The 12,491-nt window shown below is 47.3% G+C and overlaps 1 protein-coding gene across 2 annotated transcripts; it reads right to left on the bottom strand.

Annotated features, from left to right (window-relative positions):
• Nucleotides 1-1,952: 1,952 nt before the first annotated feature.
• On the bottom strand, nt 1,953-8,450 carry LOC123159921 (protein SEEDLING PLASTID DEVELOPMENT 1). 2 transcript variants are annotated; one of them, XR_006479919.1, is made up of 10 exons: nt 7,985-8,450; nt 7,675-7,889; nt 7,361-7,511; nt 6,974-7,165; nt 6,547-6,709; nt 6,184-6,422; nt 3,350-3,526; nt 3,141-3,263; nt 2,667-3,064; nt 1,953-2,567 (listed from the first exon to the last, which is right to left on the bottom strand). XR_006479919.1 is itself a non-coding variant. In XM_044577727.1 (9 exons), exons 1-9 carry the CDS (start codon nt 8,387-8,389, stop codon nt 2,762-2,764), a joined length of 1,968 nt encoding a protein of 655 aa, XP_044433662.1. In that variant the 5' UTR covers nt 8,390-8,450; the 3' UTR covers nt 2,609-2,761. The 2 variants fall into 2 exon arrangements, 1 of the variants encoding a protein (XP_044433662.1); XM_044577727.1 differs by lacking the exon at nt 1,953-2,567 and having other exon boundaries at nt 2,609-3,064.
• Between the last annotated feature and the right edge of the window lie 4,041 nt (nt 8,451-12,491).

Genomic DNA, 12,491 nt, shown 5'->3' with positions numbered 1-12,491 from the left:
AGGCACGAACTACAAGACTCATGTGTTGAGTAACATATATATGATTCTCTAGAAGTCGAGGGACTTGTAGATTCCAACTTACGGCGTACATCATCCTTAGCCGACACAAGCTACTTTACAAGGCGAGTTTACTTAATTATTAGTGGTGCTGAGGGTCCGGGCCGCCCCGGCTGGACCTCTTTGACTCAGAGTACGGCATCGCCATCGCCCTCCCATCTGCTGCCCGCCACGTGCTACTCCCGGCAGTCGTCTCCGCCGGCCTCGAGAAGGCGGCGACGGCGGCATTGCTCCCACCGGCCAGCATTCTCCGGCCGCCGGCCACGGTTACCTGCAGGAGGTCAGCCTCGCAGCGCGAGACGGCGGGCAGCAGCAGCAGGATGAGCACGGTGTACACCGCCGCGGGCACCCTCGACGCGCTCGAGCTGGACGCCATGAGAGGAGCGATTGAGGAGCTAGCTAGATTCGTACGTGGTGAAATGCTAGGCTCTGTCTGCAGTGTAGCTTCCTCGTGCGCCCTAGGCTGCCGGTGGTGGTGAGTTGGGTACGTAGCTGCACGACGCCGAGGTGATTTATAGGCGCGCGCGCCCGAGCGAGCGGTTTGCCGTTACGAGGAACTGGGCATTGCGATGGTGGAGGTCGCCTGTGTCGCACTCGCCCTGACTGCGACGAACGAACGAACGACGAGGGCGGTGACCTCACATCCTCATCACCGAATAAAACGGGCCAACTTTCTGCTCATGGCCGGCCGGTGCTGGTGGTCCAAACCCATGCCATGTTGAAAATACAAATTGCCATGTAGTTTGGACGTAGCTAGAAAAAGACCTTTCTCTGCTGGCCCCTCCAGATCGGTTCTTCTTCATTCAGGGCAGGAATCTCGCATGCATGCACATGTGTTCGGTGCTGAAGTGACTGGTTTGTTCGTTGGACCAAACCATCGTTATCAAGGTCCATTCGTTGTTTGTATGAGTTGAAAACCGTTGTATGACATGTTGACATGACAGCCAAATCCATGCGATATGGTATCTTTGATCCGGATCACCTTGCGCGAATCAGCAGCCGCGGTGATCTTCATCCCGATACATATCTCTCACCGCTTCATAAGTGGAGTGGCATTTCCTCGTTTGTCACCACATGAACTTTGTCCCTACTCCACACTACGCACGCAAGCACGCACCATTAACGTACTTGTCAAGGAGGTTGTGTCCGCGTACGCACCCATTTATAACTCAACCGGCCTTACCAAATTGGAGCCGAGATCGGTCGAGTCATCGAGCTAGGCAGGAGGAGCACCGTTTCTTTAAGAGTTTCCCATTGCTAAAAGAAGTAGGCTACTCCTAAAGGGGTATACGTCTATACTATGCGTACCGGCAGCCCGTTGGCCACCCGTGCATGAGTGCAGCACAGTGCATGCAAATATATGCCCTCGAGCAAGCTCGACCCGGCCATGCATGACTCCACCGCCCGTGTCACTTTCCACCGGCCGGCTAATTGTATATATAAAAGCTGGACGGGGCAATGGGCGCGATGGAGGGAGTTGTTGGCTTCTAGGTATGGCTCCAATGGCGGCCATGCAGGTTGTAAACTACGGTTAGGAGAGCCCCTCCGGAATGCACTCCGGGGGCCATGGGCGTGCGTGCGTGCGTGCGTGCACGAAGGTGCCCGGCCATTGGAAGCTTTCCGCCCATACGCCATGCGACTCTCGGGAAGGCAGAGAGGACGTATGCGGCAACCAGGGGGGAGCCATATCTGGGCACACCCCTCCTGATTAACAACACACGGAAGGTACAGGTAGAGCGCCAGGCCACCGGCCGCGGCATTATTGATCTTCCCCCGGAGAAGAAAATGGAAATAGTGTGGGGCACAGGGGAAGATGTGCAGAACTGCCAGAACTGCAGGATGCAGATACATATCATGACACAAAAGAGAATGAGTATGGCGGCAAAGACGATAAATTTGACCTCTGAACGAAAAGAATTCATAAATTGAACTGTCTTTGAAAAAAATTCACTTCACTGACCCTTTCATGTAGCGCCCGACAGCCAGACATCACACTACACATGCAGCGCCTGGCTGGCGGACGCTACACGTCTGACTAGTGTCGCTCCGTGAAGTGTCTGAGAATTGCTAAGTCAATGTGTAACGCATGAGAGCTAGGCGCTACACTGTACAGTGCAACGACTAGCGTATGGGCGCTACACTTGTAGGAATTGGTTTTGCTTCGCCGCGCTGTCGCGACTCGCGAGCCGACGAGAGATACATGCATGCTGACCCAGCTGTTGCGCTCTGTGATGACGGTCAGAGAACAGCGTATGTCACGGCCGGGGTCACGAGGCTCAACACATATGCATGCAAGTCCATCCATCGCTGAACTCCGTCCTCAGTCCTCACACCGGCAAGCAGCCCTGCGTGCTGCGTCACTGGTCTCTTCGATGTGGCGTATTGCGGGGAAGACGCAGGATCCGCTGCATGCACTTTCAACATGATCCGGTCTTTGGCCAGGCCAGCTGGGTCAGCAGGCATGTATCTCCTGCCAAACGTTGTCGTGCAGCTCTGAGTTGGACCCGATCCTGTTATGTTCGGTATGAGTTGGAAAGCAGCACTATCTATCTGCCTAACAGCCACTGTAATTAAACAGAGTTACTTTAAGTTGAGAGAGAGAGAATTACCGGGGTATCAACAACGACCAACGGCTGCAAAAAGAAAGGAATGGAATATACATCTAGGTACAGAGACACAGACAGCGAAAGAACTCGGCAGGATGCTACTCCGGGAGGAAGGGTAGCCTGGCGACGCCGCTCTGTGTATAGTCCATGCCATCGGAGCTGCTATCTGAATCTGTGAGCCCGGGTGCGGACTCTTGCTCCGAGGCAGAACCTACTTCCCTGTCCGCGAACTGCGGAAGGATCCTCAGGCACGCGTTTGGCTCCTGGCCTGTGATTTCCCACTTGAGGTTGAAGCTTTCGACGAGGTTTACTTGGGAGGAGATGATGGTCGATGGTCTAGGCAGGAGCTGCACGCTCTCCCCTTTCGGGATCACTACCTGCTCGACTGCCAATCTTGCTTCCTGTTATCAAGAAACAATGGGTTTGTTATGCTCAAGAAAGGTTGTATCCAGGGCAAGTTGACTATGATGGTGGTACCTCCAAAGCATCGGTTTCCTCAGACGATCTTACTTCCTCCTTATCTTCAACATCGATCAACCCATCCACGTGATCATCGACAAGGACGCGAAGTGCCCGGGTAATTTGCACCAGGGAGTTCGTCTATGAAGGAAAGTGAGTCACCATAGAATCATTCTGCCACTTCAAAAAACAACAGTGCATTGAAAATGAAGAGCGCAAGTGCGTACCTTAGCGAAGAAAACCGGTATATCTTCAGATTTCAACACAGCCTGAATCTGAGAATTCTTCTTGAGCTTCGATTGCAAAGCAATCACTGCATCAGCTTCACTGATATTATAAGTCAAAGTAATCATTTCCTCCAGCTCCAGTTGTTTAATCGCTTGCAAGGCAATTTCCTCGGATATCTAGAACACCCTATCCAATAAGTTTCAAACTAAGTACTGAAAATTCTACAAAAATATGTATAAACAGGTAATTGACAGCTAACAAAAATCATCAATTATTTTACCACAAATTTACCAGTGTCTTGTGGCAGTCAAAGGAAGGGAAGTTACGTAAGTTGTAATCAACATTAACCCCTCACCACCAACACACAAACTAGCAGCATGAGGGAGCGCTTTCCAACAACCAAACTAGGACTGTCAAACTTCTTTTTCATGTCAGTACTGAAAATTCTACAAAAGATTTTTAAACAAGTAATTCACAGCTAACAAAATTCATGGACCATTTACTGCAAATTCACCATTGTCTTGTTGCAGTCACAGGAACAATAGAAAAACCAAAAGGCAGAATTAGCCCCTCACCCCCCAACACACAAACTAGCAGCATGCACGAGCACTTTCCAACAAACCAAACTAGGACTATCAAAAAAAATTATGATTAAGGACACACACACACTAGCAGCATGCATGCAGGAGCACTTCTCAACAAACCAAACTAGGACTATCAAGGTGGCAAATAAGGCCGCAAATTCACCATTGTCTAGTTTCAGACACCTACACCTGGGTAGGAGTGCAGACAACATAGAGAAAGTACAAGGTGGCAAAGAAAGTCGCAAAGCGAGCTGTAAGTGACGTATATGAGGACCTCTATCAGCACTTAGACACGAAGGAAGGAGAAAAGGACATATATAAGATGGTCAAGATCTGAGAGAGGGAGACGAGGGATGTCAACCAAGTCAAATGCATCAAGGACGGAGCAGATCAGCTCCTGGTGAAGGACGAGGAGATCAAGCATAGATGGCGGAAGTACTTTGACAAGTTGTTCAATGGAGAGAATGAGAGCTCTACCATTGAGATGGACGACTCCTTTGATGATACCAGCAGGCATTTTGTGTGGTGAATCCAGGAGCCTGAGTTCAGGAAGGCTTTAAAAAAGATGAAAGGAAGCAAGGGGATGGGCCCTGATTGCATCCCCATTGAGGTGTGCAAAGGCCTCGGAGGCATAGCGATAGCATGGCTAACTAAGCTTTTCAACCTCATTTTTCGGACAAACAAGATGCCAGAAGAATGGAGGCGGAGTATATTAGTACCAACCTTCAAGAATAAGGGGGATGTTCAAAGTTGTACTAATTACTATGGAATGAAGCCGATGGGCCATACAATAAAAGCTATGGGAGAGAGTCATTGAGCACCGCTTAAGAAGAATGACAAGCGTGGGCGAAAATCAGTTTGGTTTCTTGCCTAGTAGGTCGACCATGGAAGCCATTTTCTTGGTACGACAACTTATGGAGAGATACAGGGAGCAAAAGAAGGACCAGCATATGATGTTCATTGACTTGGAGAAGGCCTAGGATAAGATACGACAAAATGCCATGTGGTGGGCCTTGGAGAAACACAAAGTCCCAACAAAGTACATTACCCTCATCAAGGACATGTATGATAATGTTGTGACAAGTGTTCGAAAAAGTGATTGCGGCACTAATGACTTTCCGGTTAAAATAGGACTGCACCAAGGATCAATTTTGGTTAAAATAGGCCATAAGGGATATACAAGGAGATATCCCATGGTGTATGCTCTTTGGGGATGATGTGCTGCTAGTCGATGATAGTCGGACAAGGGTTAATAGAAATTTAGAGCTATGGAGACAAAACTTTGGAATCAAAAGGTTTTAGAGTTAGTAGAACTAAAACAGAGTACATGACGTGCGGTTTCAGCACTACTAGGCACAAGGAGGAGAGGAGGTTAGCCTTGATGGGAAGGTGGTACCTCACAAGGACACCTTTTGATATTTGGGGTCTATGCTGCAGAATGATGCTGATATTGATGAAGATGTGAGACATCGAATCAAAGCCTGATGGATGAAGTTGCGCCAAGCTTCTAGCGTTCTGTGCGACAAGAGAATGCCACAAAACCTAAAAGGCAGGTTCTATAAGATAGCGATTCGACTTGCAATGCTGTATGTCACTGGGAGTTGGACTAAAAGGCGATATGACCAACATTTAGGTGTAGCGGAGATGGGTATGTTGAGATGGATGTGTGGCCACACAAGAAAGGATCAGGTCCGGAATGATGATATACATGATAGAGTTGGGGTAGCACCGATTGAAGAGAAGCTTGTCCAACACCGTCTGAGATGGTTTGGGCATATACAACACATGCCTCCAAAAGCTCCAAAGCATAGCGGACGGTTAAAGCTTGCTGATAATGCCAAGACAGGCCCGGGTAGATCAAATTTGACATGGGAGGAGTCTGTAAGGAGAGATCTGAAGGACTGGAATATCACCAACTAGCCACGGACAAGGTCACGTGGAAATTAGCTACCCACATGCCAGAACCATGAATTGGTTTCAAGATCTTATGGGTTTCAGCTCTAGCCTACCCCCAACTTGTTTGGGACTAAAGGCTTTGTTGTTGTTTTTTGTAAGGATGCGCATACTTCCATAAAGACGCCCAAAAGTTTGATATTATACAGCCAAATGGAATCAGCGTCCATACCAAATAAGCATCGTGTTAACAATAACACTCCCAAACTAAAACCTTGAACATGTAAACGAACTAATGAAGATCACTGTAAAAAAAATTGAGCATCAAGGAAATGGTCTATTGAAGAAATTCGTACCCCATAAGCATAGAGATTGAAGGCTGCCTCAGACACATTAGAGTTCTCTATATGTCCGTTGGCAGAATCAAGATTAAATGCAGAGTCCAAGCTTGTTCTTGCATTACTTAAGGAAGCAACTTCAGATTGAGACGCAATTTCGTAAGGAGCACGACGAAATTGATCCTTCTGCACAGAAACTTCCTGCTGCACCGAGCCGGTTGAACCTAACTTACGAATTTCAACATTAGGCATTCTACCTGCACCAACAAAACAAAATCTAGTCATAATGGCATCACTCCATGTATACTATGACTATGAGAAAATCCTAGCATCAAATGTAACGTGATAATGTAGTTGATTATTAGCACAATCAGAGAGAACCTGCAAGCAGAGCATCTACTGTAGCTTCCAGGCTACGATGGACACGTAACTCAGTTTTCGACACGATCTCTACAGCATATGCAAATGTTGATGGGCCCTTGCGCTCTAGGACAGTTTTTTGTACCCTTCTCCTGCTTGCTTCTTCATCGCCAAGGGTGACGCTCTTAGAGAAACAATGGAGCAGAGACAATGATTTAAATTAGCAACCATGGTGAAACAGAAAACCAGTAATATTTAATAGTATGTTCTAAAGCTACACGAACAGAAAATCATACTGTCTCTAAAAAACAAAGTCAAGTAAGGTTATTTAGATGAACTGCATCACTGTTCAAAACTTCAACTGAAATGATACAGTTCATCTTTGCTGCAGTGTGAAAATACGATAGTTTCATAACAGTCAATAGAATCAAGTGCAGCATGTCATTACCTGTATTCCTCCTACAAGCATATCTAGTGAAGGATTCATGGTCAGATTCTCTATTGTTACACCATGAGCGGAGGCAACAAGTTGTATCCCCCGCTGTGCAATGGTGCTAGCAGCCATAGCCTCTAGCTTAGTTCCAATTTCATCGATGACGATTGCCTGAGGCATGTGATTCTCCACAGCTTCTATCAACACCTGATTGGCATTAAAGAAACATATTTAACATACATTGTAAGCGGTGTGCTAAAAGGAACATAAATGTTCCATACTGTATAAAATCATCCAACGAACTTGACCAAAACAAGTAGTAACATCTGATTTAAGTACGCATGTCAATGCCGAGCAATAGGCTTGTGAGCAGTATAATGCAACAAACTTAAGAGAACAAACCTTATGCTGCATTTCTTGGTTGGGCACTTGCAACCTACGGGCATTGCCTATTCCTGGGTGAGGAATATCACCATCTCCACCTATCTCATTGGATGTATCAACAATCATCACCCGCTTGTCGTAATCATCTGCTAGCATTCGTGCAATTTCTCTGCAAGACGAGGCAACAATCTGATGCTAAAATTGGTACATACTGGCAAACAAACTCTTCTAATTGCAATTGCCACACGTGTAAGTATCTATCACTATTCACCAGTACACTAGTACAATGTAGTAAAATCACTGCCGGAGGTTTCTTAATCATCCAAGCATACCTTATGACAGTTGTCTTCCCCACCCCTGGTGGGCCGATGAGCAGCAACGACCCACCATCCTTCACCAGATCCTGAAGCAAATTAGCACTTCCGGGCACAGCCCTCCCGACGCGGCAGGTCAGTCCCACAATGTCTCCCTGCCTGTTCCTGATCGCGCTGATCCGGTGCAGCGTGCGGCTAATCCCAGCGCGATTGTCACCTCCAAAGTCCCCAACCTACCAAAGGCAGATGAGCAGAATTGGACTCGTTCAATAATGCTGCTGCAGAAGCAGGAGCAGCAGCGTATCGTGGTGTCCAGAATGAGCCTGACCTTCGCAGTGGCCTGGCGGAGGTCGTCGAAGGATATGGGGCGGTGGGAGAGGAGGAAGTCGCCGGAGGGGAAGCGCGCGAGCGGGGGCCGGCCGAGGTCCATGACCACCTCCACCAGCGCGGGGAGCTCCGGGTGGTCCTCCACCCGCTGCCGCAGCTCCCCGGGGAGCAGCTCCAGGAGCCTTCCGAGCTCCTCGTCGAACCCCTCCGCCCCCGCGGCCTCGCTCCGCGCGGCGCACACGGGGGCGCGGCGCCGGCTGCCGCGGCGGAGGGAGAGGTGGCGGGCGGTGGCTAGGCCAGACGTGGCGGAGGAGAAGCGGCGGGAGTAGGGGAGAGGGAGCGGGTGGGGCGGGGTGATGGAGACCCGGAGGCGGAGGTGGACCGGCGGCGGCGGCGGTGGCGGCATCGCGGCGGCCGTGAGCGCGAGCGGGCGGAGGGAAAGAGTTGCGGAATGCGGATGGGTGGGCCGCAGGGGTCTCTCGTGTGTGACCAGCTGCCGCGCTCCATTGGGCAACCCGAGTGATGGGCGGTTGGATTAGCGATTGGACGGTCAAGATCCCATGGCATATACTTTCTGGTAAAACGTAAAGCTTGTTTCTTTTTTGAGGGGAACGTAAAGCTTGTTTTCGACAATGAATAATGAACATCTCTTCTACCTCCAAGAAAACACATGTGTGCGGTAAACAAAGAGAGTGCTTTGGAAAGCCTTTCTTTGATCACCCAAATTTTACTCCCCCAATTTGTATTATTTATGAGAAAACTTTGTTTTTGTCACTCTACCTTTTGCCCATTTTACTTATGCTACTCTAGAATTTGACATATCACTTTTGCCACTCTTAGCTTTTGACAGTTATCACAATTGTCATTCCGTGGCAAAAGCAAAAATTTTAGAGTGGCAATTGTGATACATTGTCGGAATCTAAGAGTGGCAAAAATGACCTGAAAAATTATTGTTTTTGCCATGCAATGACATTTGTGATGTATTGTATGTCAAATTCTAACGTGGCATAATTAAAGTGGGCAAAAGCTAGAGAGCAAAAACAAAGTTTTCCCATTATTTATCACTGTTTTAGTACAACTCAACTTTATACTAAACCAACGACAAGTAATATGCATTGAAGGGAGCATGTTTTTTAGATCACCGCACATGCTTTTCTTCACTATTTTGCAAACACTAAGAATACACGAACATGTCCTTGAAAAAAACTATCTTAAAATATTTTATTACTATTTATTTAAATTTTATTGCTCATGAGGAAGCATATGAGCACGATGTCACATTTCAATTTTCGTTTTTTTTGGGACAAACTTCCATTCTACTCATAATCAATCATGGCAGTATAAAGAACACCAGAAGTAACAAAAAATGCAACCAGGTCCATGGACTGGAGCGAGCCGAAGGCATGTCGCCATCATCACGCCTCCCTAACCAGAGTCGGGCAAACTTTGTTGTATTAGACACTCAAGAAGTCGTCTTGCTAGAGCCCAACACGACTAGTGCACCAAAGCAACAACCATCACCGATGAAAAGAGTCATATATCACAAGGGTCAAACCTATAAACACAAGCATGCAGACGGACAAAGACTGCCAAACAGATCCACCGAAGACCAGCACCGACCGAATCCCAAAAGATCCGATGAAGACACACCTCTGCATGCCCTCCGGGCGATACTAGAAGCACCATCTGGACGAGGATCGAATGTGTGAGACATTATTTCTACTGAGGGGAATCACAGCCACCGCATAGCCCTGACAAAGACGATAGATCTAACAAGAACGAGAGTGGGGTCCCTTTTGTCGACGGGTTGTCGAGGTCCTCCACACCTCCATGGCCCAAAGGCCATCAAAGGCAGGGCAGGCCGGTGACGGCTTTGATAGGAGGAGGAGGGAACCTAATCATCTAGGAGCTTTTGGAGGATGAAAGGGTCATGTGTTTCATTTTCTGATTTTTAATCCTTAAAGTCATGGAGTCGGTGTTAATCAAATCTTGAACCCCTAATCTCTAAAATCAGGGTGTTTGGAATTACTATGCATACCTTTGAATTTGTAGTTGATTTTGGTCACATAACAAAAATAATCTTTCACTTGAATGTAATCATCACTTGTGTTGTTCTATGGGGTCTTTCGAACTTTAGGGATTATATTGTGCTTAATAGGTGTACTTGGATATCATTGAAATAAGTTTTAGGCTTGATCTCTCGGTATGTGAGGCATTTGACAAAACAGTACAAGGATCTCCTAGGTGCTTCTCTTCCGGATTTTTTGAACCATCCGTTGAAATTATTAGGCTTTAGCCCATTTATTTTAGGGATTTCTATTTTTGTACCCCTCATTGCTTAGTCCTCATCAGTTTTGCCTAAGACAACTAACTTTGCTCACTTTTTCCCTCCCACCTTCACCACCTGCTCACAAAAGCCTGAACATTGCACAGTCAACCGGTCAAAGCCTTTGACCGTTACCTCCCGACTAGTTTTTTGCGGGTCTTCTCCTGACTAATGGGGTCGCCTAATATCCTGATAGGTGGGGCGAAGGGAACTTACTAAAGGTGGGCCCTAGGCAGGTGGATCTCTCTCTCTCTCTCTCTATCTATCTATCTATCTATCTATCTATCTATCTATCTATCTCTCCCCATTTGTAACAACCCGTACCCGAGTCGTTCCCCACACAACCGCTACTGCCGCCATCGGAGCACCTGTCGCTACACCATCTGCCGATAGCCGGTGGGGCAACCGAAGAAAGGTTGCACCGCACGTCCCCCCAAACTCCTACCCACCCAACCCACCACCATCACCCAATCTAGCCTCAATCTACAGGAATCCTCGCGCCACGATGCACTAATCCGCCATGTTTTGTGCCTTAGGCTTGTAGTGGCTCGATGGGATCTGGACGGATGGACTGCGTCAAGAACTTGAGCTGCATAGGCTTGGGCAATGTCGAGGGACACCGGCCTCCGTCCCATCGACCGTGGGGAGGATTGGGTCGAACCAGGAGCAAGAGATAACTCATGGATTCCGGCTGGGTAAGCCTCAAACCCTTTGCAATGTGTGATCTAACTCGATAATATGCCTAGCATTTGACCAATGGGCGCGTGTATTGTTGCATGCCTGCCTAACTTTAGAATTGATCGAGCACTTGCCTTTTGGCTCGCATTTAGAATGGAAACTAGCATCCTGCGAGGTACAAAAGCACATCATTTGTCCGCATTTTGCTATCCAAAGGTGGTAGAAACAATTATGTCGTTTAAAGACTTATGCAAATCCCTATGTTTTGATTATCCCCGGAGCCAAGCCAATGTTGTTAAACTAAAATATTTCGATAGTAGTGAGCAAAAATTTGTGTGACTAACTTGTGATGAGATGTAGAGAAACTTTTTTGTTTGAATGTTGGCAGTCGTTTTGGTAAAATTCAAATCAACGTGCTCCAGCCGCTAAAAGAATGGGAAAAAGGGAAAGGGTGCGACACCTGATAACTCTGCTAATAGTGAGCGGCCCCACACAACTCGTAGGTCCGGACCAGCTAAACCTACTGGAGTGAAGCCAGGCGAGTGCTATAGTGGATGTAGAAGATGATGCACAGCCTAACGAGCCAGTGCCTCGAAACGATAATGAGGATGAGAGGATGTACCCTGAATTGGTTGGTTAATGTAGCAAACGTGCAATGTAGGATGAATAACCGGAGGAGCCAACCGACCCTGCTAGATTTGATGACATTGATGATGAAGAGAAGGACAAGCATGCTGAGATGTTGGTTCCAAACGAATACGCTGGTGAGCACATGCCAACAACTGAGTGGGACATGAACTGTCCTAAGCTTACTCCAGGAACAATATTCGAATCGATGATGGATTGTCGGAATGTAGTGACTACATACTGCATTCTCCCTCAAAATGTTTTTGTGATTGACAAGAGTGCACCCAGAAGGTTGACGGTTCACTGTCCATATGAGAGGTGTAGGTGGAGGTTGCATGCCTCCCGTATGCATACAAGTAAATATATTCAGGTATTTAATTTTGCACACAACATTAGTTTCAGTGATGCTTGACCCCTTTTCCTGGATACACTTGTTTCATGGAATTTCAGGTCAAACTGAACCCACATACGAACACTTGCCCTCCTAGAGGGGGAAGGCCCAAACAACAAAATTAGCAAAAACTTGGTGGGTGGCAGATGCAATTATGGACTGGCTTAGAGAGACACCAACACTTGGTCCTACAGCACTACACGAGTTGTTGTTTGAGAAGTATAAGATGATCATAGCGTACATGAGGATTTTTTTATCCAAAGGAAATGGTTCTTGACAGAATTAATGGTCCATGGAATGAAAGTTTTGCTTAGTTGTACAGCTACAAAGCTGAAGTGGAGATGGCAAGTCCAGGTAGTGTTGTAGAGCTTGACAAGCATATTGTGGAGTACAAAATTAGGGGGACGGCATTTGAGAAGGAATGTTTTGGGAGGGCTTTTGTCTGTTTCAAGCCTTGCTGGAAGAGGTTTCTGGACGGCTGTAGGC

Source organism: Triticum aestivum, chromosome 7B (genome assembly GCF_018294505.1).
Source record: "Triticum aestivum cultivar Chinese Spring chromosome 7B, IWGSC CS RefSeq v2.1, whole genome shotgun sequence".
Lineage (NCBI taxonomy): Eukaryota > Viridiplantae > Streptophyta > Magnoliopsida > Poales > Poaceae > Triticum > Triticum aestivum.
Note: the sequence above shows the minus strand (reverse complement) of the source record. Positions and strands in the feature narration are given on the sequence as shown.